The 27,921-nt window shown below is 45.1% G+C and overlaps 2 protein-coding genes across 3 annotated transcripts; both read left to right on the top strand.

Moving 5' to 3' along the window:
- The first annotated feature begins 86 nt into the window (after positions 1 to 86).
- On the top strand, positions 87 to 12,530 carry LOC134296855 (zinc finger protein 239-like). 2 transcript variants are annotated; one of them, XM_062972830.1, is made up of 2 exons: positions 87 to 1,077; positions 9,612 to 12,530. In XM_062972830.1, the coding sequence occupies exon 2, from the start codon at positions 9,904 to 9,906 to the stop codon at positions 11,002 to 11,004; it is 1,101 nt and encodes a 366-aa protein (XP_062828900.1). In that variant the 5' UTR covers positions 87 to 1,077; positions 9,612 to 9,903; the 3' UTR covers positions 11,005 to 12,530. The 2 variants fall into 2 exon arrangements, with proteins under 2 accessions (XP_062828900.1, XP_062828899.1); XM_062972829.1 differs by having other exon boundaries at positions 87 to 1,120.
- Positions 12,531 to 16,803: 4,273 nt separating this feature from the next.
- LOC134292317 (zinc finger protein 239-like) lies at positions 16,804 to 27,701 on the top strand. The gene is made up of 3 exons (XM_062972869.1): positions 16,804 to 18,664; positions 20,345 to 20,489; positions 24,216 to 27,701. The coding sequence occupies exon 3, from the start codon at positions 24,506 to 24,508 to the stop codon at positions 25,070 to 25,072; it is 567 nt and encodes a 188-aa protein (XP_062828939.1). The 5' UTR covers positions 16,804 to 18,664; positions 20,345 to 20,489; positions 24,216 to 24,505; the 3' UTR covers positions 25,073 to 27,701.
- Positions 27,702 to 27,921: the final 220 nt, after the last annotated feature.

Raw genomic sequence — 27,921 nt, 5'->3', positions numbered from 1 at the left:
GAGGGAGGGGCCAGCTTCATTTCTTGAGGGAGGGGCTTCCAGAGGTGGGGGCGGCCACGGAGAAGGCCTCTCTCTCTCTCTCGTTCCCACCAGCCCTACTTGGGATGGGGGTGGGACCGAGAGCAGGGCCTCCTCCTCCTCTGCTGACCGCACTTCCCAGGCTGGTTTGTAAGAGGAGATGCGATCGGTCAAGTAGCCTCGACCCAAACCGTTTCGGGCTTTAAAGGTAGTGACCAGCACTGTGTATGTAGCCCGGAAGCAGAGCGGCTGTCAGTAGAGCTGCCATCCATGGAAGTGCATCTGCCCCTGAAGGGGCTCCTGTCAGTCACTCTGAACCAGCTGAATCTTCCGAACTGTCTCCAAAGGCAGCCCCAGGCAGAGAGCGTGGCAGTAGTCCAAGCGGGGTGCGACTGAGGCTGGACTGCCATGGCCGGATCTGGCGTCTCAAGGGATGGGCGCAGCTGGCGCAGAAGTCTCAATGATGGGAGCTGTAGTCCCCATCCCTGGTGCCAGGCCCTTCTGCAGGGATTGTGGTGGGAGTTGTAGTCCAAGGGAGGCCTTCCCTCCACTCTCCCAGGCCCACTCCTTCCCATTTCTCACTTCCACTCCCAGAGGCCTCTGCTGCCTTGAGCCAAGGGCCAAGGGGGTTCTGGGGGATGGAGTCCCAGGAGATGGGAGGGAGGGAAGGAAGCCAGCCCAAGAGGCCTCTTCTCCGTCCGCCTGCCTGCCTGCCTGCCTGGCTCCCCCTTTGCAGCCTGTTCTTTGAAGGCTAAGCCCCGCCCCTCTATGGGCGCCTCCTCGTGGCCGCCATGTCCAGTCCGGGCGGAAGTCGAGCGAGAGGGAGGCCTCCGCTTCCCAGAGAGGCGGGAGGGGAGGAGAGCGCGACGCCCTTCCCTCTGAGCTCACTTCCGGAGGGAGGAGCGGGGCCTTGTCCTGGGCGCCCTCCCTTCCAGGCCTGGGCCTCGCGTGGGCCTCCTTTCCCGCCCTGCCTGCCTGCCTGCCTTCATCCGGGTGTTTGGGCCTGGCCTCCCTCAGGGCCTCCCTCCTCGGAGCGGACTCCTCTCCTCCCTCCCTCCGGTGAGTGTAGCCAGGCCTGTGAAAGAAAGAAAGAACGCTTTCGGTGAGTGTGTTTTTTGCCGTGTTGCAGCCTGCCTCAAGCCATGAGCACGAACAGGCCAGACAGAAACATTATTGTTTTGTGTTATTTTATTGTGTCAGAAGAGAACTGAGGGAAGTCGCCTCTGGTGGAGCCCCCGGTGGCGCAACAACAACAACAACAACAAAACTTTATTTATATACCGCTCTATCTCCAATAAGGATTTACACAGTGCACGGTTTACACAGTGCAGTGGGTTAAAGCCTTGTGACTTGAAGGTTGCGTTGCTGACCTGAAGGTTGCTGGTTCAAATCCAACCCGGGGAGAGCATGGATGAGCTCCCTCTGTCAGCTCCAGCTCCATGCGGGGACATGAGAGAAGCGTCCTAAAAGGATGGTAAAAACATGAAAACATCCGGGCCTCCCCTGGGCAACGTCCTTGCAGATGGTCAATTCTCTCACACCAGTAGTGACTTGCAGTTTCTCAAGTCACTCCTGACATGGAAAAAACCAAGTCACTTCTGGTGTGAGAGAAGCAGCCATCTTCAAAGACATTGCCAGGGGACGCCCGAATGTGTTACCCTCCTGAGGGAACTTCTCTCATGTCCCCGCATGGGAAGCTAAAGCTGACAGATGGGAGCTCACTCCGTCTAGCGGATTCAAAGCGCCAACCTTCAGGTCAGCAGTCTAGCCACTGTGCCACCATGGCTCCTGTTGCTTTGACTATTTCCAGACTTTTTATATTGATGACACTCTTTTTCAAATGGATCATTCGGAACACAATGATTCAGCTTTACTAGGAAATTGGAGGTTAAACCAAGCCCTTCTGAGAATTATAGACAGATACTTAAACTGAAATAACAGAATGTAAGGGAATGCAATGTATAGTATCTCATGGAAACCTGTGGATACGGAGGTCTGACTGCATGCTGTGATTCTTCCTTGTTTGTATTCAGATTTCTCTAGCTTTAAAGCATGTCCCATGGATCTTCCACCCCCCAAAAAACCATAGGAATAATGTCTCTGAGCAGTTAGGAATATTTGGGGACACGTTCTTTTCCCTCCTTGGGGTGCCCTTTCCTCAGCGCCAGCCAAAGGGAACCATACTCTGTTGTGAGGATGAGGAAGAGGGCCTTCTCTTCAGTGACCTCCCCCCTTGTGCATTGCCCTCCCCCTCAAAGCCCACCCGATGCAGATGTTGATGGAATTCCAGCCTCCAGGTCTTTCAGGTTGCTGTAACTTTTACATTATTCAACTTTTGAATTGTTTCGTTGTTTAGTATGGTCTTGGATTCTTTAAATTTTAATCTCAAAATGCTTAAACCGATTTGACTGTAGGCTACTCATAAATCTTATGATATTTGGTTTTGATTTTTTGTGTGTGACTTGAGAAACTGCAAGTCGTTTCTAGTGTGAAAGAATTGGCCATCTGCAAGGACGTTGCCCAGGGGATGCCCAAATGTTTGATTTTTTTATCATCTTGTGAGAGGCTTCTCTCGATGAAAAGCTGAAGCTGACAGACGGAGCTCACCAGATTTGAACTGCTGACCTTTCAGCCAGCACAGTCATTGTCTCTTTGCCCTTTCAGTTGGTAATTATTTTTTCGCTTACCCCATCTCCGAATCTCCCAGTTAATACTGCATCACTTCATTATCTACCTCATTAGAATTTTAATTGTATACTCCTCGCACCTTTGCCCAGTTCTCTTATTATTTTAAATCACTGTTTTGCTCTTATATGGTGGTTTTTATTTAATTATTACATTACTGTCTGAAATGGTGTTTTATTCTATTTAAATTTTCTTGCAGATGCTTTTCTTTTTGTTCTGTATGTATTTTATCCTAATTTACTGTGGTTATTGGGGCATGGCCCCATGTTAGCTGGCCCAAGTCCCTGCGTGGAGATGGAGGAGGGGTATAATAATAATAATAATAATTATTATTATTATTGGGCTGGCATGGACGGGGAGAGTCCAATACAAAAGAGTTCTCAACCAAGGGCTCGGTACTGATCTCTCATTGTCTAATCCTCCTCCTCTCCATGTGCTAGTGCAGGGGTCCTCAAACTTTTTAAGTGGAGGGCCGGTTCATGGTCCCTCAGACTGTAGAGGGGCCGAATTATCATTTAAAAGCAAAAACAAACAAATTCCTATGCACACTGCACATGTCTTATTTGTAGTGCAAAAAAACCCCCAATAACAATTATTTGTTTGTTTGTTTGTTTGTTTACTACATTTATACCCCACCCACTCTCATCCCAAAGGGGACTCAGAGCAGTTTCCAGGTTGTATGTACATACAATATATTATATTATTAGCATAGCACAATATTAGCATTATATATTACTATATTGTACTATACCACTATACTGTAATATTATTAATAATATTACATTTAATATATAATATATAATTAATATTATTATATTGCATTACTATTAGTATTATATTGTATTACATTATAATATTATTATCAATATTATATGTATATAGGTACACAATATACGATATTATTACCATAGCACAATATTAGTAAATGAAAGAACAATACAATACAATATTTAAAAATAAAAACAATTTTAACCTACATAATCCTACCAGGATTTCAATGGGAAATGTGGGCCTGCTTCTGGCCAATGAGATAGTCAAGTTTATTAGGATTGTTGTTGTTGTTGTGAGCCTTCAAGTCATTTCAGACTTTGGGCGAGCCTAAGTCTAAAACTATGGGCGGGGGCCTGGTAAATGACTTTGGAGGGCCGCATCCGGCCCCGGGCCTTAGTTTGGGGACCCCTGTGCTAGTGGGTGTAACTAGGTCTTCAGTTGTTTTTTGAAGGAGAGGAGGAAGAGGGCCAGCTTTATTTCTTTAGGAAGGGATCTCCAGAGGTGGGGGGCAACCATGGAGAAGATCTTCTCTCTCTTTCTTCCGTTCCCACCAGCTATACTTGAGATGAGGGTGGGATCAAGAGCAAGGCTGGTTTGTAAGAAGAGATGCAATCGGTCAAATAGCCTGGACCTGAGCCATTAAGGGCTTTAAAGGTAATGACTAGCACTTTGTATTTAGCCTGGAAGCAGACTGGCAGCCAATGGAGCTGCCACACCATGGGAGTGGATCTCTCCCTGTACGGAGCTCCTGTTAGCAGTCTGGCCGCCGATCTCTGAACCCGTTGAAGCTTCTGAACTATCTTCAAAGGCAGCCCCATGCAGAGCGTTGCTGTAGTCCAAGCATATTTCTACAAAATATGTATATGAAAACATGCCGAACAAAGATTAAAATATAGAGAGCACAAGACGTGCGTTTTCATTGTATTGGGCCCTCTCTCTCCTCTGCAGCAGGAGAAAACGAGGTCCCCACATCTTGACTTTCTTTAAGAAATTATTCAGAAGTAAAGAATATAGTGTGTGTGTCTATGCAGATTTTGTATTGTACAGTATAGCACTAAAACCTCTACATCTAACAAAAATCTAAAACCCACAAAGCTAAGGCTCCTTCTACACTGCCAAATAATTCAGGTGATCAAAGCGGACAATCCACGTGATCTGATTGCAACAGGATTATCTTAGTCCACACTGCCATACATTCCAGTTCAAAGCAGATAGTGTGGGATTTTATTCAGCTGTGTGGAAGGAGCCTATGTCTCTCTCTGTCCCTCACGGAAAGACTTTAGCATGCTGAAACAGACCGATGGCTATGTGTCTGCTTAGCAAGGCCTGCACTTTCTGCCCAAAGGCCGACAAAGGAAAGAGGAAAAGCATTGTTTGCCAGCTGCAGGCCTTTGCAGCCTCAAACAAAGCTTTATTTGAAAAGTATGGGCACAGGTTACTACTGCAGTGAGTTATTTAGATCTGAATGTTGATGATGGTGGTGGTGGTGGTGATAATAAACTATTTCTATTCTGCCCTATCTCCCCAAAGAGACTCAGGGCGGATTCCAACAAACAACAGCATACATTCAATGCCTTCAAAAAAACAAATACATATTGGCATAAAATCCCAAGAAGCACCCACATATTAATTCTAGACTTATAAACAACATCTGAAAATGGGTTGCTGTGAGCTTTTCGCCCTGTATGGCCATGTTCCAGTAGCATTCTCTACTGATGTTTCGCCTGCATCTGTGGCTGGCATCTTCAGAGGTCTGTTGGAAGGCAAGTAGGGTGTATGTATACCTTGGAAAAATGTCCAGGGTGGGACAAAGAACCCTTGTGTGATGAAGCAAGAGTGAATGTTGCAGTTAGCAAGCTTGAATAGCACTGAGTAGCTATGAAGCTGCAAAATCAATCAGTAGGGGTATTGATTTTGCAGCTTCATAGCTACTCAGCGCTCTTCAAGCTTGGTAATTGCAACATTCACACTTGCTTCACACCAGTGGTTCCCAACCCATGAAAGTGAGACCTAAAATAGGGTCTGTGGCCAGGGGTGCGTACCACCGTTGGAGGAGAGGGAGAGAAGGGAGGAAGCCAGCGCCGTTGCCCTCGCCCTATCGCAGCTTCCTTGATGCCTTTGGAGGGGAGCGCGCGAGAGAGAGAAGAAGGAGAGTCCCCCAAAGTAACTACTACTACTACTACTACTACTACTACTACTTATTATTATTATTATTATTATTATTAGCTCCTATTGCCAAACACAAGAGTTGTAATGGGAAAGTAGCCCTTTGTAAGACCCCGTTTAGTCCTCCAAAGTTGTTGTTGTTATTGTTATTATTACTACTATTGTTATTGTTATTATTAAATTTATTTATTTATTTATTACAATATTTATATCCCACCCTTCTCACCCAACAGGGGACTCAGGGCGGCTTACAATAAAACAGACATATAAAAACAGTACAATACACTATAAATCAGTTAAAAAATTAACTTACATATAACATTCATAAAATGCATTTATAAAATATAGATAGGAACAGTTTATTGGGTCACACACTCCGCCTTTTGTTTTTTTCCCAACCTCAGCCCCCTCCCCTTCTTTTTTTTAACGTGAGTATTAACAAAATCCATGGATAATAACACAGCCCAACCAAAAAAATTTTTTTGGTGTCTTTCTTTTTAGGCCTGTTCCGGGGGTTATTTGAGGTGCTGATTCAGAAAATTGCCTTGGATAGATCACATCAGCTCTAGATTATGAATTATGGGTTTTCTGTGGGCGAGCATGTTGTGTACACTTTTCAAACAAAGGTTCTTTTTATTGCAGTTTTCATTGTGAGGGGGTATATCAAAACTTTTACAGAACTTTTATACGAAGAACGACATTGGACATACAGATTTTATGTAACTACATTGGATTCACAAACAACTTACTGTTACACTGCCTAACCAAAAAAAAAAAAGAGGAATTACATTTTTACTCAGCATTCACACCATATATCCACATATTCATTCATTCTCATCCATCCAAATATTACCCTATCCTTTTCTCCCTCCTTGGAGAAGAACACCTGTTAGGCCAGACCCAGCTTCCCTGAAGCCTGCCAACGCACAGTTCCAAAACTTCCATAAACCCAAAATGCCAAAACTCCAAAATGCCAAGGATCAGATCCCTGTTTTCCATACAGCAGAACCTGACTCCCTGCAACGTAAAATGACTCCAAAACACACTCCTTCCTCTTCCCTTGAGAAAGGGAGGCATACAACATCTCTGTCCTTCCCGTGGACCAGAGCATGGCGGGTAAACAGCTCTGCTGTCTGACACAATTTCTGGAATGTCACGTGGTCACTTATATAGCAATATTTAGCGGATGTTCCAAAATTGTAATGAATGATAGACATCTTTCATCCTGGAATATCCTGATTCCATCTCAGTTTCTTGGCCAGATGTTGACTCTTCATGATCGATGTTAGCCTTGTGTTGACTTCCTTCTTAACATTGTAAACATTGATCTTATCTTTGTCACAGTTCTTATCACGCTTTACTTTTTCAGTTCTTGTTAGCAGGTTTTAATTACAGTCCAGCAAACAGGTAGTTAATTATTTAGTTATTGTGGGCCTTAATCTTTTTGAATGGTGTCTCCAAAATTATTGACTCTCATTCATTCATTCTTTCATTGAATTCCATTCAACCCATATTTCATATCAAATCTTCACATTATATTTCTTGTGACAAGCAGATGGTGACTACTGGGTGGCGGATGTCTTGTATCAGAAACTAGAGCTGATGTGGTCTATCCAGTGCAAATAACCAAACCGACTCTAATGTTGACCAAAAACTGATTTGTAACCCTTTTGGTACTTATGTTGGAGAGCGGTCCCCGGTCTAAGTGGTCCCTGGTCAAGTGGGTCCTGGTCAAAAAAAAAAAAAGGTTGGGAACCACTGCACTTGACAGATGGCACAAGTGATTGCAAATGGAAGCCTAACCAAGCCATGTGAAATTCAAAAAGGGATTTCTGGAATAAGGATTTAAAAAAATAGAATTATAATATGAGAAAAGAGTAAATATAGAGAGGTCTAGAGGGTGAAGCGTATGACATTAGCTTTCTTTGTGACTAGATTGGGATAGCCCGGAAAGAGGTTGCAGCTAAAAGCAATGTTACATGGAAATGGAGTCTGTATAAATAGGAGCACCAGTGGAAACGAAGAGGGCCTTCTCTTCTGCGGTCTCCCCATTATGGGATGCCCTCCTCTTCAAAGCCCATCTAACGCAGATGGTGATGTCATTCTAGTCTTCAGGTCTGCATTATCATGCTTTTAAAAAAAATTACAACTCATGGGCCATTCATAAGAAAAGTTTAAAACAGTAAAACCTAAACAATTGTGTTTCGGGAACACAAGCTAATGGTTTTAAACAACCAATTTTTGAAAACAGACACATCACACTGTGGAGCTGGAGGTAATACGTGAAGCCTAGGTTGGCTGCAACACATCCACTGCCCCCCCCCCCCAATTCATGAGCAAAGGAATGGAGGTAAGGATGTAAGTCCTGTCTGGAGGCAGGAAGAGGAGGGCAGAGGGGCCTGCAAAGAAAGGAGGGGAGGACGGACGGAGGGGAGGACGGACAGAGCGATGAAGCAGAAGGCTCAAAAAGACACACAGAGGAAGAACCCCTGCAGCCTCAGAAAAGGTAGCGAAAACACATAAAAACTGTTTGAGTGGGCCACGAAAAAAGAACTAATAAAAGACTGTATGGTGAAATGGGCTCAAAATGTCAGTCATCAGATTCAACTAAAAAGTTGGGAGTAAGTCTGGAATCAGACCCTTAAATATACATATTCATATGATTTGAGAGAGAATTGGCTAAAAATGTTGGAAATGCAAACAACAGACGGGCACTTTCTTTCACCTATGTTGGACTTGTCCGAAAGCCCAACTATTTTAGAAAGATGTAAATGAAGCCATACAATCAATCCTCAAGATAAAGATTAAAAAAGAACCTGAATATTTTTATTGGGTATGTTAGATCTAGATCATGATAAAAAATAAAGAGATCCTATTGAATTTCTTGGTAACGGCTGCCAGGACAACATACGCCAGGAAGTGGAGACAAAGTGAGATTCCGAAAAAAGAAGACTGGTTGAACAAAGTCACAGAGATCATGAATATGGACAGACTTACCTATTGGCTATCTCCAAACCAAGGACTACCAAAGAAAGAAACCAATTGGGATCTGGTAAAGGATTTTTAAAAACAGTTTAAATTTGATCTTATCTGCTGAACGATTACAATCTTAAGCAGTTAAGAGGACGAAGGGGGCGCAGTGTTTCTACCAAAATACAAAAAATATTTTTTCAGGTAAGTATTCAAGAGCCAGTAAAAGTCAGATGGAAGCTAACATTTTTTCTTCCTTTTTTTTTCTTCTTTTCCTCATTTTGTTTATTTTCCTACTTTCTATAAAAAAACCAAAGTTCTCCCACTTTCGATGTGAATTGTCTTTTTAAAAAAAATTCTTCTTCTAACATAAAACTCTCAATAAATATATTTATAAAAAAAGAAAAGGTAGCATCTAGCCTTCCAAGCAGAAGAGCATGTTACCCCTTTAAACTCCTGTGCCTCTTCCTTGCAGGATTCTTGAGTTTGTAGATTAGAAAGGCCCAGGACCTCTCTGGCTGAGAATTATAAAGCACCCCCCCCCCCAAAAAAAAAACCCACACCCACACACACACACACAACTTGCAGTGTAAGAAATCACACACAGAATCTTTGGACACCGTCTCTGTTGTACCTGAGGAGGGATTGTTCTCAATGTGCTTTTGATTAATTGGTTTCAACAGGACTTGGCTTCATTAGCCCTAACTTCATATCTGGCTCTTGCACTTTGTTATTAGCCCCGCCCGTGTAGTATACTGGACAGGTCCTGCCCAAGCTACTTAGCTCTCAACATGCCCACTGTGACAAACTATTGCCGGGTTGTTGTTTTATGTTCACATATCTGTAATTTTGTTTTTGGATTTGGTCCCCATGTAAATTGCCCCGAGTATCTCCGGAGAGATGGGGCGGGAAATAAGAATAAAGTTGTTGTTGTTGTTGTGTTCCATGAGATCTTTCTCTGTTCAATTCTTGAAGAGATTTTCCTCTCATTTGTCTGGCAGGCAACTTCTGGACAAGTTCTGCAAAGAACACCTTGTGAGAGCTTTGCCTGAGAAGTGCTCTAAGTCTAAAGTGACTTCAAAATACACAGCAATGACAACAAGAACAAATAAGTAGTAGAAAAATATATTTCAAGCTGCATACCTGTTCAATTAAGGGGAGGAAATAAGATTGTGCTGAAAAAGACAGGCTTGGAAAAGCAAGAAGAAGGCTACAACAAAACAAAGTCTGTGCTGTTCAGGAGGTTATATCTGTGAACACCTGACATAATATTTGAATTATAAATATAAAAGAATGGCAAGTCCTCTACCTCCCTATCCTAGATCACAAACACGGGAGAAGTTACATCAGTGTGTGGAATGTGGAAAACAATTTGATAGGAAAGGTTATCTTACTAGACATGAACGGACCCACACAGGGGAGAAGCCTTATAAATGCATGGAATGTGGAGGAAGCTTCAGTCAGAGTGGCAGTCTACGTTCCCATCAAAGGACCCACACAGGGGAGAAGCCCTATAAATGCATGGAATGTGGAGGAAGCTTCAGTCGGAGTGGACATCTACATTCCCATCAAAGGACCCACACAGGGGAGAAGCCATATAAATGCATGGAATGTGGAGGAAGCTTCAGTCAGAGTGGCAGTCTACGTTCCCATCAAAGGAAGCACACAGGGGAGAAGCCATATCAATGCAAAGAATGCGGAGAAAGCTTCAGTCACAGTGCAGGTCTGCGTAACCATCAAAAGACCCACACAGGGGAGAAGCCACACAAATGCATGGAATGTGGAAAGAGCTTCAGTCAGAGTGGCAGTCTACATTCTCATCAAAGGACCCACACAGGGGAGAAGCCATATAAATGCATGGAATGTGGAAAGAGCTTCAGTCAGAGTAGCAGTCTGCGTTCCCATCAAAAGACCCACACAGGGGAGAAGCCATATAAATGCATAGAATGTGGAAGAAGCTTCAGTCGCAGTGACACTCTACGTTTCCATCAAAGGAAGCACACAGGGGAGACGCCATATAAATGCATGGAATGTGGAAAGAGCTTCTGTCGGAGTGCAAGACTGCATAACCATCAAAAGACCCACACAGGGGAGAAGCCACACAAATGCATGGAATGTGGAAAGAGCTTCCGTTGGAGTGGCAGTCTACGTTCCCATCAAAGGAAGCACACAGGGGAGAAGCCATATAAATGCATAGAATGTGGAGAAAGCTTCCGTTGGAGTGGCAGCCTACGTTCCCATCAAAGGAAGCACACAGGGGAGCAGCCACACAAATGCATGGAATGTGGAAAGAGCTTCAGTCGGAGTGGCAGTCTACGTTCCCATCAAAGGACCCTCATGGGGGAGAAGCCACATAAATGCACGGAATGTGGAAAGAGCTTTAGGGAACATTAGACATCACAGAACTTATGCGCCAATAGAGGAGATCTGTCTTTGAATTTCTGAGCTCTCTTTAAAAGAACATTGGAAGGAAAGAGGAAAGCCGCCACCTTGCTCTCTCTCTCTCTCTCTCTCCCATGAACCACAGTTTGACTGCTACTCAGAGGTCTCACTCAGAGGGGGCTTTTTTCAGAATTGCAGTAAGCTTTGTAGGCGTTCACCTAACCTCCTCCACAAGGAAACCCATTGCAGGCTTCTAGAATGATCTGTGAAAGTTTGCTGAAATGAGCAGCTTCTAAGATCTCTGGATAAAAGGGTTCTGAAAAAGAATAGCTCTTTGGAAGCAGATAACGTCATATCTTCATACTCTTGTTTCATGTCTTGACTCTACTGCCCCTCGGTTAACATTTTGGGCTCTAGCCCTGTCCCTGTAACCCTTTTCTGGACTTTGTTGCATCCTGAATCTTTGATGCTAAATTCTGGACTGACTTCCTGGTTTCGTTTATGACTTTGGACTTTGTTTGTATCCTTGACTTTCTGGCTTGACTTTCGGGACTCTGAATTCGGTTTGTACTCTTTATTTCTTGGTTGTTATTTGATCAACTCTGCTGAATGAACTCCTGGCATGTGACCATTGGACTGTAACCTTGGCCATTGTTTCTTCTTGCTCCTGACCTGGATCTGCTGTAGTTGACTTGTTGTGATGTCCCATGGACCCTTGGGCCGTGAACCTGACTCCATTGTGGACCACAGTGATGAGGAAACAAGTTTTGTGCCGATTCAGCAAGACTCTGCCCCGTTCCAGATGTTCCCTATTGACAATTCTAGTTCAACGCTCATTAAAAAGGCCCTTGAAACGGAGTCTTCTCTTCCCAGTTCCCCTCCCTTTGATAGAAGGATGTTTGTGGAAACTAACAGGCAGGAGAAAGCTGGCAGGAGACGAAGCGTGCGATTAGCAGCAAGGGAATCTGCTGATTAACCTATTTCCCCCTGAGAATTCTAAGGGAGGATTGCATCTGGTCAAGATGTTGTTCTAGCTCTTTTCCCAAGGGAAAAGAGCATTTGAGACACCTGTTCTGAGGGAAGATTCAAAGTTCTTTAAAAGTTCTGTGCGCTGGCTAGCCAGCGCGGAGTCAACGTGACAGTTGAAGGGATAACTTCGTTCCCAGCCAAGTGTGGACTGCGTCGGAGTCCACTACCTTTCAGCCTAGCCGTGCCTTGTCCAGCCGTGTTCCTTGCCTTGCCTTGCCGTGATTCCAGCCTTGCCTTGTCACGTCGTGTATACAGCCTTGTCTACAATTCCTTGCCTCGGACTTGTTTTGAACTCTAGTGAAGACCTGGACTTCTCCCCACTCAAACTATTTGGAAGTTTGAGTGTGTTTCGGTTTCTTGGATTACAAACTTTGAACTTTAATATCAGACATTGGACACTATGTTATTGGACTATATTCAACCTTTCCCAAAAGGTCTATTGCTGAACTATATCTTCTGCTTCTTTTTGTTTCATCTCTTCATTTCCTTAATAAAGATATTAGATTGTTTATTGGCCTCGGTGTATTGATTTCCAGTGCTCTTGCAGCCAGGGGTGTCACACTTGTCTGTATTAATTAGACACTTGACCTGCATTTGTATTCATTGTTACTTCGACTGTGCTGCTGCAATTGTATTATTTTTGCCCAGTGGTTCCCACCCTTGTTTTGACCAGGGAGCACTTTGGCCAGGGACCCCTCTCCAACATTAGTACCAACTTGATCAACTTTAGATTGGGTTTTGTTATTTGGGGTGATGATTCAGAAAATTGCATTGGATAGACCACATCAGCTGTAGTTCCTGATACAGAAGATATGCCAACCAGTAGTCGCCATCTGCTCGCCCACAGAAAACCATATTAATAAGCCTCGGCACTAGAAGAGGGTTTTGCAAGACCAGTCGCTCCCATTGCAATGGCATAGTAACGGTGAGACCATGGACCCTATTTTAGTTCTTACGGACCACTGGTGTTTCACGGACCACAGGTTGGGAACCACTGTTTTAGCCGGACTGAAGACTTTAGTTTTCTTATAAGTTAATATGGTCTTGGCTTATCTTGTGTTTGTTTAATAAACCTCAGACTTTGTACCGAGAGAGCCGTGGAACATGAGACCATCACTCTCCATGTTGCTTACAATGATCCAGGTTTGGTATTTGGGACTGTTTAATCCCCAGCTTTGGCAAAGGGTCCATTAGGATATACAACATATCTCCGGAATGGAAGGCAAAGAATGGACTTATGAAGATTAATGAATCTGTTGAGATGGACATATTAACTAAATTGATGAAATATAGAGTATAGAACATCCTTTAAAGGAAATAGAGTAAACAGATAAAAATCATATAGTGAGTGAGAGGTTTCTAGACTAGGGTTTGGTGTCCGTTAGTCTTTTTCTTATTGTGCAAGGTGTGTATCCTTATTCCCTTTATATTTGTTATGTAGTTCTTTAAAAAAAAACCCAAAATTACAATTTGATTAGTTTTTCTTTTTTTTGTGTTTGAATAAAAAATGTTTTTTTAATAGAAAGTGTGATACAGCAGCTTTAAAAAAAAAAGGTAAAAGTAGGGACCTCTGGTGGCACAGTGTGTTAAAGCGCTGAGCTGCTGAACTTGCAGACCGAAAGGTGCCAGGTTCAAATCCCAGGAGCGGAATGAGCGCCCGCTGTTAGCCCCAGCTCCTGTCACGACTGGACTTAACGTCAGGGGAAACCTTTACCTTTTTTTTACAGCAGCTTTAAAAAGCCAATGTAATTTTAGGCTGTACCAATGGGAGCATGATATCTAGATCCGGGTAAGTTTTAGTCAACTCTCTTCTATACTTTGATCAGACCTTCCCTGGAATAACTCTGTCCAGTTCTGGGCAGGACAATTCAAGAAGATTTTGAGATGCTAGAATGTCTCCAGAGAAGGGCTCAAGGGAAAGGCTGAGGGAGATGGGCGTCTTTAGTTTGGAGGGGAAAAGGCAGAGGGGACAAGAGAGCTAATATTTGGAAGGATGTCCCACTAAGGAGAAAAGGGCAAGGTTTTCCTGTGGCTCTGGAGATGAAAATACAAAGCAACTGATTCACACTGCAGGAAAGAAGCTTCCACCTAAACATTGGGAAGCATTTCCGGATGGTAAGAGCTGTTCAGCCATAGAAGCCTGGTCCCTTCTCAGGAGCCTCCCTTCCCAAGCCCTGGCCTTCCACCTCCTGGGGACTCCATGTCCCAGAATCCCTGATCTTGGGCTTTCCCTGTGTCTACCCTAGAGCACTTAACCTCAACAAGCTTTATGAGGTCCGACAGGAGCCAGATGAGAGCCTAGCTGGGTTCTACGAGAGGATCTGCCAAGTTGCCCACCAATGGACTGCCCTTGACCCTGCTTCCCCAAATAACCAGAAGATGTTTAACAACCTCTTCATAGGAAGGCCCATTGTGGACATCCAGACCAAGCTCCAGAAGCTTGATGGGGCTGAGGGCATGGCCATCTCCCAGCTAAATGATGTTGCCTTCTACAATAACAGAGAAACCACCAAGGAAGAAGAGGAGCAACCGAAGGAGAAAACTTGCTCACAGCTGCATGCCCTGGTCTTGGCCGGCCCTCATCAATAGAGACAGAGCGAAGGAGGAAAGAGAACAGCTAGAAAGAAGAGACAAGGAGAAAGAGCAGGGGGAAGAGCATAGAGGGGGCTGTAGCCACTAATCGCTAACTTTCTCACACACTCTCTCCTTCCTGAGTGCTCTCCTCCCTTCAACACTGACTCATCATGGTGGGAGTTCAGCCTGCTTCATAGACCCTGCAGTGGTCTTTGGATGTGAGTGTATGTACTTCAAGTCCCATCGTCCAGGGTACATCCCCCACCAAGTCCTACCCAGACCTAAGTGGGTGTGTAGTCCAGATCCATCATTGATGGGTTTCTGGATATGGATGTAGGTACTGCAATTCCTGTTGTCCAGGTTCCATTCCTCCCGAACACCAACAGGACTTAAAGTTGGTCATTGGTGTTCTGTGTGCCAAGTTTGGTCCAGATCTGTTGTTTTAGGGAGTTAGAATGCTCTCTAAGAGTAGGGGCCATCTTGAAAAATATAAAAAGACATAGATATGTACAAATGTGCACTCTCTTAGTGTATACTAGCTGAGGTATCCAGGCTTGCCCGGGTGAGGCCCGCTTGGTAGTAGCCCCTTATGATGGAAGGGAGGGAAGGAGGGGGCTGTGAGGGGAAGGCCAGGCGGGGAGGGGCCTCCCTTGTGGGGAGAAAGAAAGGCGATAGAAACAAAACACACTGATGATGATAATGATAATACACAATAATGACAACGAGGCCTGGTGACCGACAGGCCTTCGTGCGCCACCCTCTCCTGTTCCCCTCCTCAAGACATCCAGATGAGGAAGGGATGGAGGGAAGGACTTCAGGGCGCAACCACAACAACAATCACAACAACAAAGAGCAGCTCAGTCCTGGCTGCAGTTCCCAGGCTTCCTTCAGGGTAGGGCGCTGCAAATCCCATCTCTTTCTTTGGCCAGCCCTGATCTCGATGCCTCTCTCCCCCTTCCTTCCTTCCTTCCTTCCTTCCTTCCTTCCTTCCTTCCTTCCTTCCTTCCTTCCTTCCTTCCTTCCTTCCTTCCTTCCTTCCTTCCTCTCTATTCCTTCCTTCATCCTGGCCCTTCCTTAGGCAGCATGTCTTCTGAGGGGACGGGTGGGCTTGCTGGAGAATCAGTGCTAGAGGCGGAAGGGAGGCGGGAAGGCACGGGCGGTTCTGCCTGGAGACCGATGACGCTGTGAGAGGAAGGTCATTCCCATTGGCAGATCCCAGGAATTACCTTTTTTTTTTTTTTTTGGAGAAATTGCAGGTTGCTTCTGGTGTGAGAGAATTGGTCGTCTCCAAGGACATTGCCCAGGAGACGCAGGGATGTTTGATGTTTGACCATCCTGTGGGAGGCTGCTCTCATGGGAAGCTTCCCCAGATTCGAACCTCCGACCTTTCGGACAGCAGCCCTGCTGGCACAAGGGTTTAACCCACTGCGCCACTGGGGGCACTAAAGGGAATTCCCTTTACCGCAGTGGTGCTCAACCTGTGGGTCCCCATGTGTTTTGGCCTACAACTCCCAGAAATCCCAGACAGTTTACCAGCCGTGCAGGATCTGCGCCAGTTCCAGATCCCTTTGTTTGGCTTCCTCGCTCATTGTTTTTATTATGTATGTATGTATGTATGTATGTATGTATATATGTATTTAATTATTTATTATTTAAAGCATGTATATTCCGCCCTCCTTCTCACCCTGAGGGGGACTCAGGATGGAGCACAACATATAGACGGCAAGCATTCCATGCCTGGTCATAAAATAACCATACACAAACATTAGAATCAGTGGAATCTACTTCAAAACCAGCTGTTAAAACCAACTCAAGGCCCCATGCTGGCTCTGGTCAGAAGAGTAGGTTTCCTGTTCTTGCCCCATTGCCCTGCCCCAAAGGCTGGGCCCCACAGCCAGGTCTTGGCCTTTCTCTCTCTGAGGGACAGGAGGGAGGGGGCTGATCTCCTCGGCCGTGGGGCTCCCTCCCCAGGGACACCCGGCCAGCCCCCTCCCTCCTGACCTTCCACAAGGGGTCAAAACATGGCACTGTGGCCAAGCCTGTGGAGAATCGGGCCATAAACAGATACGGAATGACGTGTTATTGAAGGGGAAAAGATGTAAAAGATGTAAAGATACTCCTCTTAATCCAAAGACCAAATCAGGAGGCCCCTTTTCTGTGGAGAGGGCGAGGAAGGACACGACGAAAGTTGGATCTTTAAACTGCAAAAGAACTATTTATTGCATGGCCATAGCAATGTGCCAAATACATGCATACATGCAATCAAAGGATTTGTCCGACTTTCAAAATGGTTGCAAGGGTTTTGATCACTTCCACAGAAAATAGCAGACATATCCTTATTGGCTTACAAAGATCATTTACCCCATTCGTCTAATGCTGGCTACCTCACAAGCATCTTAACCGTCATGCAATCCCGTTGGTTTTCTGTGCTGTAACAACATGTGACTCTAGACAATGGGGCTTTCATGTTATTGACCCTGATCTCAGTACCTCCTTATCTTCTTCATGTTACAAGTATAAGCTCAAAATCGTATGGGAACCGGTTCTGACTTGATATATTATTATTTGAAAGTAACTTCTTTTCTCTGGAACATCTCTTTTCCTAAACATCAGCATTTTCTCTCATGCGCAGGCCTTCCTCAAACATAGGCCTTTTCAAATTTAGGTCAATCAAAACATATGGGATTTTTAGTCAATACAAGTATCTTTGAAAATTCTCTTTTTCAAATCCACTTCCCTCTCATTATGACTACCGAAATGGCCCGGTTTATGCTTGTGGAATACGTGATCCACTGTGGGGGCAGGCTGTGACGCAGGCTGGTGAGCAGCTGTTGCAATAAATCACTCTGACCATGAGGTGGGGAGGCAAGTTTAACCAAGTGGGGAGGCAAGTTTAACTAATTTACGAGGTTGGAATGAGGAAGTGCCATCAGAGTGGATGATGAAGCAGCTGCTCCCCCCTGTGGCCAGAATCGAACATCTCATCAGGGGGAGGTTAAATTGCCTCTGCGTCTGTCTGTCTGTCTCTGTTTGATGTGTTTATGGGCATTGAATGTTTGCTCTATATGTACATAATGTGATCCACCCTGAGTCCCCTTCGGGGTGAGAAAGAAGGGCGGAATATAAATACTGTAAATAAATAAATACAGTAGAGTCTCACTTATTCAAGCCTCGCTTATCCAAGCATCTGCCGGCCCGTTTAGCTTGGATAAGTGAGACTCTACTGTAAATAAACTGTATGGTTTTTAAATGTCCTCAGTTGTTTAACTGTATTTTATTATTTTTATTTTAAATGTCTGCTTTAAATTAGTATTGTTATTAAGGCCTCGGGTGGCTGCCTGTATGTGAAGCCGCCTTGAGTCCCCTCCGGGGCGGAGAAAGGAAGGCGGGATAGAAAAATTGGCAATAAATACATAATCTCACCAGGAAGGCGGCTCCTTTTAGGCCCCTTCTTATGGGTTCAGGGAAACCCTTCCTGGTTGGCGTCGGCCATTTTGTGTGCCCTTTGCCTGAGGAAAAAGCGGCCGTTGTTGTCCGTTGGGAGGCTCCGGCCACCCTCCGCCCCACGGACACGGCCCTCCCTTCTCGGAAACACCCAGGCCGGGCGCCTTCGCCATCCTGGATTTACCTCCAAGTCTCGAGCCTCGGCCTTGTTGCGGGGAGCCAGGCCCAAGAGCCTTTCCCTCACCGCATCCCACACTGACAGGACAGAACTGGAGAAGAAAAGGGCCGGGGAGATTCTGCCCGGAGACCGATGACGCCGAGGTGAAGGCCAATTCCCATTGGTGGATGCTGGGCGTTTGGTACAAGGAGGAGGGGGCTCTCTCTCTCTCTCTCTCTCTCTCTCTCTCTCTCTCTCTGGGGCTCCAGTGCCGTTCAACTGCCGCGAAGCCCCGCCTCTCTATGGGCATCTTTGCCCGCGTCCGCCATGTTTGGTCCGGGCGGAAGCCAGAGAGAAGAGCCCTCCGTTTCCTAGAGAGGGTGGGGAAGCTCAAAAGGAAGGGACCGGGCGACGCCTTTCCCTGTGAGCTCACTTCCGGAGGAGGAGGGAGAAGAGGAGGCGGAAGAGGTGAGAGTGTGCGTGTGTGTCGGGCCCTGCTTCCCCCCACTTTCCTCCCTCCCTCCCTCCCCGGCTCGGGATTCGGGGCTTCGTCACCGAGGGCTCTCCTTCCTTCCTCCTCCTCCGCCTGGGCCCGGCCTCTGCTCGCAGGCCTGGTGCCGCTTCTCCCGGAAGCCCCGCGGCCTGCTCGGCCCTCCGTGCCCGTGGCGGCCCCTCTGCGCATGCGCCTTCTCCCTCCCCCCCGCTTCTGCCCCGCCAGAGGGAACCCGTGTGAACCAAATGTGAGGGAACTGTTTCTGGTTTAGATTTTACACGAGGGCTTTATATGCGTGTGAGGCATGAAATATCCCCACGCCCTCCTGCCTTTCCTCAGGGGAGCATCCCTGCTTTTGCAAAATCCTCCTCCTCTCTTTCTCTAACTGCCTTCCTCTCCTCACGGCATTTTCAGTATTTTTTACTACCAATAGGAATAACTGCCAGACTCTGAAGGAAATCAGTCACTTGGCTGCTGAGCTGGCTCAGGTGCAGTGGCACCCAGAGCGGTGAGAAAATAACTACAGTCTTTCTATACAGATAATAAAAGGGAAAATTTGTACGTGTTTATGCAGCACGGGTGCCCACTCATACAGACAGCCTCCCTCCGGCCTCCATAAAAAAGCTCTCGTTCCCAGTGCTGAGGGGCCGCCAAGTCACTCCCTCCCAGGACATTGCGGGTTACAGCGAGCACATCCCAGCATTCCTTTCTCTCGCAATAAATAAAAGAATAAATAAATAAATACAAACATATAGGTTGATAGGTAAGTAGGTGGGTACATAGATGTGTGTGTGTGTCAAGGAGCATCAGGGCATTTGGATGTGGCTGGTCACACGCTTTGTTTTCAAATGCGCTGTTTCCTTCAAAACCGTACTTTAGGGAGGCCAGCTGCACTGGGAGGGAGGCTTCCCTTCTCCCCTCCCTCCTTTCCTTCCTTCCTTCCTTCCTTCCTTCCTTCCTTCCTTCCTTCCTTCCTTCCTTCCTTCCTTCCTTCCTTCCTTCCTTCCTTCCTTTACAGTCCACTGCCCAGTTGGTGCTTAGGATCCGATGTGTGTCACGTGTCTTGTTCCTGTGTGAAACTGACCTACGAAACATTAATAATTACTGCCTCTAATAATAAGAGCCTGAAGCAACCCCAACACAAGCAGCCGCAATGTGGGGCCCACGACCCCTTGCAGGGCTAAGAAAGGCTTTGATTGAAGCCAGTGCCTTTTCTCTTATTTATTTATCTGAGGCTGTAGTCCTCACCAAGGGCTTGCAAAGGCAGGTGGGTGAATTGGCAGGGAAAGCCCCTCCCCCGCCCATTGGCCTCCCTGCCTGCCTGCCTTTCTCCCCTCCTTTCCTCTTCCTTGTTAGACTGACACATCACAAGGACACACTGCTTTTTCTCAGCACATGGCAAGTCCCTGAATCCTCCACATTCTTCTCCTGTGAGCATGGAGAGAGACAAGATATCTGCTAATTTTCCTATCTGGTTATGTATGGTAGCTTTTTGAATAAAGTCCTGTGTAACTTTTCAAGCTTGACTCTGCTGCCTGAATTGCGGAAGCATCATCGCTCCACTGCTGGCCCTAGGAGCTCCTGATCTGCTGAACTGCTGTTGTTGCTGCTTCCCCCTTTTTGACTACTTTTCCCCTTTTTGGAAATGGCCCCAGACCCATAACCCGGACGCTTCCCTGGGCAGAGAAGGCCGTCGTGCAGAGGAGGAGAGAGGCCCCAGGGAGGGAGTGGCGGACCCTCTGCAGAAGAAGCTCCAGCCCGGAGCGGAGGAGGAGGAGGAGGACCAGCAGGTGCAGGAAGGTGAGGCGGGCTTGAGGGAAGGAAAGGCTGAGGGGACAGGAGAGCCAATATGTAGAAGGAAGTCCCACTGAGGAGAAAATGGCAAGTATTTCCTGCTTCTCTGGAGACTGAAATACAAAGCCATTGATTCACATTGTGGGAAAGAAGCTTCCACCTAAACATTAGAAATCATTTCCTATCGGTAAGAGCTGTTCAGCCGTGGAAGCCTGGTCCCTTCTCAGGAGCCTTCGTTCCCAAGCCCTGCCCTTCCACCTCCTGGGGACTCCATGTCCCAGAATCCCTGATCTTGGGCCAAGGCAGCTGAGGCTTCTGGGTGTTGAAGTCCAAGAAATCCCAGATGAATAGAGTTTGGGAGTCCCTGCTCCAGAGCGTGGAGGGAATAATGAGAATAACTATTTTATTTCTAACCTGCCCTCTCTCCCTGAAGGGAAAGGCTCTCTTGGACTACAACTCCCATAAACCCTACAAAAAGTCCTGGCATGAGGGTTGGAGGGAACTGAGAGCTGTATTCCAAGACAAATACGTCTCCCAAGTCCTTGAGGAAGAGGAGGGGGAGGGGGAGGTGCCAGCTATGGTCTAGGACTGAGACACGAGGAATCCCCGAAGTCAGAGGGTTGGGAGAGACCCCAAGGGCCACCCAGCCCCACCCCCTTCTGCCAGGCAGGGAAACACAACCCAAGCCCTCCCTACAGATGGCCGTCCAGCCTCTGACTCAATCCTCCAAAGAAGGAGCTCCCTCCAGACTCTGAGGCAGAGAGTTCCCCTGCTGAACAGCTCTTCTTCTTACCCTCAGGAAGTCCTTCCTTGTGTTTAGGGGAAATCCCTTTTCCTGCCGTTTGATCTCCTGTCTCCGTTGTCCCTTAGTCTCCAGAGCAGCAGAAAGGAAGCCTTTCCCCCTCCTCTTCCTCACCAATGGGACATCTTTTTGGATATTGAAACATGCCTGCAGTAAAATCTGGATGACTGACAGAGCTTGGAGGACTCTCCTCAAAAATAAAACTTGACAAGCCTAGCCGATATAGTCACATAGTGTAAATGTACACAGAATAAACACTTCAAACAACTCAGACCTTATTAAGTGGTCAGATGGTGCCCAACAACTAACAGGCTGAGATCAATTCCAGTATCTAGACAGGATTTAATATATCTAGACGATGATACATATCGAGTCGTATTAGTCTTCCTCCTCTCAGTAGGTCAGAGTGCATAGATGTATTTTTAGAACCTGTTTGAAGGCAAGGAGGGAGGGGGCAGTTTTTAGTTCTTTTGGGAGGGATTTCCAGAGGAGGGGAGGAGCACGGAGAAGGCCCCCTCTCTCGTTCCCACCAGCCGTGCTTGAGTTGGGAGTGGGACCGAGAGCACGGCCTCCTCCGCTGATCTCAGTGCTCGAGTCGGTTTGTAAACGAAGGTGCGGCTCTGCAAATAGTCGGCATCTCTGTTTACAAACCGGTTCGAGCACTGTGATCCTAAACTCAACAAGCTCTATGAGGTATGACGAGCCAGATGAGAGCCCAAGTCTCTTCTGGTGTGGGAGAATCAGCCATCTACAAAGATGTTGCCAAGGGGTAGCCGAGTATTTGATGAACCAACATAGTATATTATTTGAGAACACAGAAATGTTGGATTACTCTGACAACTACCATGTCAGACTACACAGAGCAGTCATTGAAATCCACAAGCTTGTAGACAATTTCAACAGAAAGGAGAAAACCATGAAATTGAACACAATCTGGCTACCAGTATCAAAAAAGACTCTAAAATCAGGACAGTAAATAAAAATCAACACTCCAATAATGAGAATTACAGGCATGAAACAATCCGGGCCAGCTAACAAAGGATTCCCCCAGGCAGAAAGCAGGCAGGCTTTGAAAATGAAATTCAGTGTCAATCAAGGTGGCCAGCTGCAACATTCACACTTGCCTCAGGCAGACAAGAGTTCTTTCTCCCACCCTTGACATTACACCGATATATAAACCCCACGTGCCTAGTTTCCAACAGACCTCACAACCTGGAACATGGCCATACAGCCTGGAAAACTCACAGCAACAAAGTTATCAGACCTCCATTATGAAAATGGGTGCCTTTTGGGAGATTGGAATGGAGTGATTTCACCAAAGAAAGACAAACTCTCGGGGAGGAGATGCAAAGAATATACTGTATATACTCAAGTGTAAGCCTCTCCTCCTTTCCCATGCAGCGCACGCCTTCCTCTCCTCTCTCGCCGCAGTGCGTGCCTTCCTCTCCTCGGCGCTTGTCTTTCCCACTTTTCTTTATTCATATACACACTGCATTTCCCCCAAAATGTATAGTTAAAATACATTTAAAATACAAAATGTATAGTTAAAATAGTTAAACTATGGTGATTATTGGAAGGATATGTAAGCACATTCACATTGAAGAAGGTTAGAATAATAATTTAATCAGAGTTGGACAGTCTTAAAGTTGTATGTAAATATTCAAAAACATTTAACCTACTGATGCCTCAATCTAATTTTATTGTTATCTATTTTTATTTTGAAATGTACCAGTACCTGCTGCATCTCCCACCCCCGTCTTATACTCGAGTCAATAGTTTTTCCCAGTTTTTTGTGTTAAATTAGGTGCCTCGGCTTTTACTCGAGTATTTACGGTACACATTTTTCAGAAAGACAAAAGGCTTTCTCTAGAATGGATAAGATATGGATATCTGCCAAACTCACAACCTATGTTCAAAAGACAGAAATCCTACCCAAAACTATCTCAGATCATAATCCAGTGACTTTAGTAATTAAAAAGAAAGTAAAAACACTTAGATGGCAGCTGAATGAATCACGACTGCAAAAGGAGGACGTAATTGAGAATTTGAAAGAAAAACTGAGAGAATATTTGGAACTTAATTTAAATCAAGTTACAGATATTCAAACAGTATGGGATGCCAGTATAGTTTATATTAGAGGATACTTTATAAAATGCAATACTGAAATGAGAAAGAATACACAGAAACATTTTCAGGTAATTTCAGATGATATTAAAAAAAGAAGAGGAGTTAAAGAAAAATCCTTTGAATTCAAACATTCTAACTCAGATAAAACTCCTACAAAAGCAATTATCGTTTTACTAGTTAATGAATTGGAAACTAAAATAAAGAATGCAAAAAAAATTACTTTGAATCACCTAACAAACTAGGGAAATGGTTAGCATATACGTTGAGGAAAGAAAGGCCAAAAAATGTAATTGTCAATTCTTTATTTATGTATTTATTTATTTATGACATTTCTACCCGCCTTTCTCTACCCTGAAGGGGACTTACTGTTAAGATACAACATGAGGATAAAATATTAATGGATGATATCAATATTCAACAGGCTTTAAAACATTATTCCATTAATTTATATAAGAGTGACCACATATCTCTACAAGACATTGAGAATAATTTAATTGTGCAAAAGACGCCAAAAATAAATGTTCACAGTTCACAGCCTGTTATGCCTTCAGCTTTGCTGCATTGTTGGATTTTAATCGGTAGGGTTGGATTTTATTTTGTGCAGAGAATCTTTGGGCACCGTCCCCTTTGTCCCTAAGGAGGGATTGTTCATTGTTGGACAACTGTTACAAGTATTTGTCACCAGGCAATGGGCACCTTCCCTCTTCCCCTGGGTTTGCTACAACATGAGTCTTGTTCTTCAAGTTCCATGAGATCTTTCTCTGTTCAACTCCTGAAGAGACTTTCCCCTCATTTGTCTGCAGGTAACTTCTGAAAGAGTTCTGCGAAGAACACGGCGTGAGAGCTTTGCCCGAGGAGTGCTCTAAGTCTAAAGTGACTTCAAGATACACAGCAATGACAAGAAAAAATAAGTAGTAGAAAAATATATTTCAAGTTACAAACCTATGCAGTTAAGAGGAGGAAATAAGATTGTGCTGAAAAAAGAGAGGCTTGGGAAAGCGAGCAGAAGGCTACAGCAATACAAAGATTGTGCTATTCAGGAGGTTATGTCTGTGAACCCCTGGCGTAATATTTGAATTATAAATATAAAAGAATGGCAAATCCTGTACCTCCCTATCCTAGATCACACACAGGGGAGAAGTTACATCAGTGTATGGAATGTGGGAAACAATTTGATAGGAAAAGTTCTCTTACTGTACATGAACGGACCCACACAGGGGAGAAGCCACATAAATGCATGGAATGTGGAGAAAGCTTCAGTCAGAGTGGAAATCTACGTTTACATCAAAGGAAGCACACAGGGGAGAAGCCACATAAATGCATAGAATGTGGAGAAAGCTTCAATCAGAGTGGAAATCTACGTTTACATCAAAGGACCCACACAGGGGAGAAGCCATATAAATGCATGGAATGTGGAAAGAGCTTCAGTCAGAGTTGCAATCTACGTTCCCATCAAAGGACCCACACAGGGGAGAAGCCATTTAAATGCATAGAATGCGGAAAAAGCTTCAGTCAGAGTTCTCATTTGCGTACCCATCAATGGAAGCACACAGGGGAGAAGCCACATAAATGTACGGAATGTGGTAAGAGCTTTAGACAAAGTTCAGCATACATTAGACATCACAGAACTCATGCTCCGCTAGAGGAGACGGGCCTTTGAGTTTCCGCGCTGTCTCTAAAAAGCATTGGAAGGAAAGAGGAAGGCCAGCACCTTGCTCTCTCTCCCCCAGAACTGCAGTCTGTGTGGCCTTGGTTGACGGCTACTGGGAGCAGGTGTCACTCAAAGGGGCTCTTTTCTCAGGATTGCAGCAAGCTTGGAAGGGGTTCACCTAACCTCCTCCCCAAGGAGACCCATCGCAGGCTTCTAGGATGATTTGTGAAATGTGATGAAATGTGGGCGAAATGTCAGGAGAGAATGCTTCTGGAACATGGCCACACAGCCCGAAAGACATACAACAACCCTATGATTTGTGAAGGTTTGCTGAAATGAGCAGCAGCTGAGATCTCTGGATAAAAGGTTCTGAAAAAAAAAAAAAGCTCTTTGGTAGCAGATAACGTCATATCTTCATACTCCTGCCTTATGTCTTGGCTCTTCTGCATTCAATGGCATTGATTGTTTCCCATGCATGTGTACTGTATGCACTGTGATCCGTCTTGAGTCCCTTTGGGGGGATAGGGCAGAATATAAATCGTTATTATTATTACTGCCCCTTGGTTAAAATTTTGGGCTCCAGCCCTGTACCTTTAACCCTTTTCTGGACTTTGTTGTATCCTGAATCTTTGATTCTAAATTCTGGACTGACTTCCTGGTTTCGTTTATGACTTTGGGGTTGTTGTATGTCTTTCGGGCTGTGTGGCCATGTTCCAGAAGTATTCTTTCCTGACGTTTCTCCCACATCTATGGCAGGCATCCTCAGAGGTTGTGAGGTAAGGATAAACTAGGCAAGGAAAGGAAAGAATATATATCTGTAGAGAGTCCAGGGTGTGGCAAGAGTCCTTTGTCACTGGGAAGGCAGCATTAATGTTTCAGTTAATCACCCTAATTAGCATTGGAAAGGTTTTGTCTCTTGCCTGGGAGGCATCCTTTGTTCAGTCATTAGCTGTGCTCTGCCCTCAGAGTGTTGATTCCCATCTACTGTTTTGATTTTAGAGTTTTTTAATACTGGTAGCCAGATTTTGTTCATTTTCATGGTTTCTTCCTTTCTGTTGAAGTTGTCCACATGCTTGTGGATTTCAATGGCTTCTCTGTGCAGTCTGACATGATAGTTGTTGGAGTGGTCCAGCATTTCTGCGTTCTCAAATAATATACTGTGTCCAGGCTGGTTCATCAAGTGCTCTGCTATGGCTGATTTCTCTGGTTGAATTAGTCTGCAGTGCCTTTCATGTTTCACGAAAGACATACAACAACCCTGTGATCCCGGCCATGAAAGCCTTCAACAACACTTTGGACTTTGTTTGTGTTCTTGACTTTCTGGACTCTGAATTCAGTTTGTACTCTTGATTTCTTGGTTGTTATTTGATCAACTCTGCTGAATGAACCCCTGGCATGTGACCATTGAACTATAACCTTGGCCATAGTTTCTTCTTGCTCCTGATGTAGATCCGCAGTACTCGACTTGTCTGCATTAATTAGACTCTTGACCTGCACTTGTGTTCATTGTTCCTTCGACTGTGCTGTTGCAATTTTATTATTTTTGCCCAGGGGTTCCCAACCGTGGGGGCTGGATCAATGGCCTCAATGGGCAGCACGTGGCCCCCGGGCCGTAGTTTGGGGAGCCCTGCTTGAGACCATGTGTCTAATACTAGGGTTTGGGCTGAAGAGAGAAGAGCCCGAGGCTGTGGCGCAGACGGGAGAGCAAGCCAGTGCAATTAACTGCGATGAATCACTGACCAGGAGGTCATAAGTTCGAGGCCCGCTCGGAGCTATGTTAAAAGGCATTGAATGTTTGCCTAATATGTGTAATGTGATCCGCCCTGAGTCCCCTTCGGGGTGAGAAAGAAGGGCGGAATATAAACGCTGTAAATAAATAAATAAATAAATAAATAAATAAGAGATGGATGGAATCGCTTTCACAAAGACAAGGCTTCTCTTCCCCCTCCTTCCTCTTCCTCGGTGACACAGAAGACATTGATATTGTTCTTTTTAAAAATATTTTGTTATATTGTTTTATTGTGTTTTAGCGTATTGTTATTGCTTGTGGTTTACACTGTTTTAATTCCTTTTAATTTGCCTTTTGTTTTGTATTGTTATATTGTGTGTTGAGGCCTTGGCCTTTGTAAGCCGCATCGAGTCCTTCGGGAGATGCTGAAGGGGGGGTCGTAGGATAAACTGCCAAAGAGAAAAGGAGGAGGCGAGAGAAATATGTGTTTATTACGAAACAGGCCATCTGGTTTCCATTTGAGAGTAGGACCGGGAAAACAGGAAACAAGGACCAGATGTTTCCAGTAAACTCCCTGGCAAGAAGATTAGGTAGTTTCCAAGAAGAGAAAAGTGGAAAACAGGAAAGTTATGAAATAATAATACCATATTTGTAATAGGAAGTAGCTATGCTTGCACGCGTGGACACCTCGTGAAAAGCTATATCATCCAATCAAGTCCTGCATGTACAGGAAGATGTATCCAATGAGAAGTTGGCTGATGTAATTGATGTAATCGTGAGGCTATAAAAAGCCCCTTTAATTGCCAAAGGGGGCGGCAGTGTTTTCTGAGAGCATTGCTTTGCTATGCCACACTGTCCGTCTTCTTCTGATCAGTAGAAATAAACTGTGAAAACTTTGCTTCTGACCTATTTTGGCTTAGGTGTGATTTTATCTACAGCTGGCAAGATCCCGTTGGGTTTTTGAGGGACCAGTTTCCCCTTCAATGCTAGCGGGGGTACAAATAAAGTTTAATAATAATAATAATAATAAAATAATTATATAGCAGACCTGTAATATTCCATATTCAAAACAATTCTACATTTTTGCATCCAGTTATGTTCAGTCATATATATATATATGTGTGTGTGT

The sequence above is a fragment of the Anolis carolinensis genome, chromosome 2 (genome assembly GCF_035594765.1).
Source record: "Anolis carolinensis isolate JA03-04 chromosome 2, rAnoCar3.1.pri, whole genome shotgun sequence".
NCBI lineage: Eukaryota > Metazoa > Chordata > Lepidosauria > Squamata > Dactyloidae > Anolis > Anolis carolinensis.
Note: the sequence above shows the minus strand (reverse complement) of the source record. Positions and strands in the feature narration are given on the sequence as shown.

Coding starts and splice junctions, on each gene's coding strand:
- LOC134296855 (XM_062972830.1), top strand. CDS start 9,904: ATGGCAAGTCCTCTACCTCCCTATCCTAGATCACAAACACGGGAGAAG.
- LOC134292317 (XM_062972869.1), top strand. CDS start 24,506: ATGGCAAATCCTGTACCTCCCTATCCTAGATCACACACAGGGGAGAAG.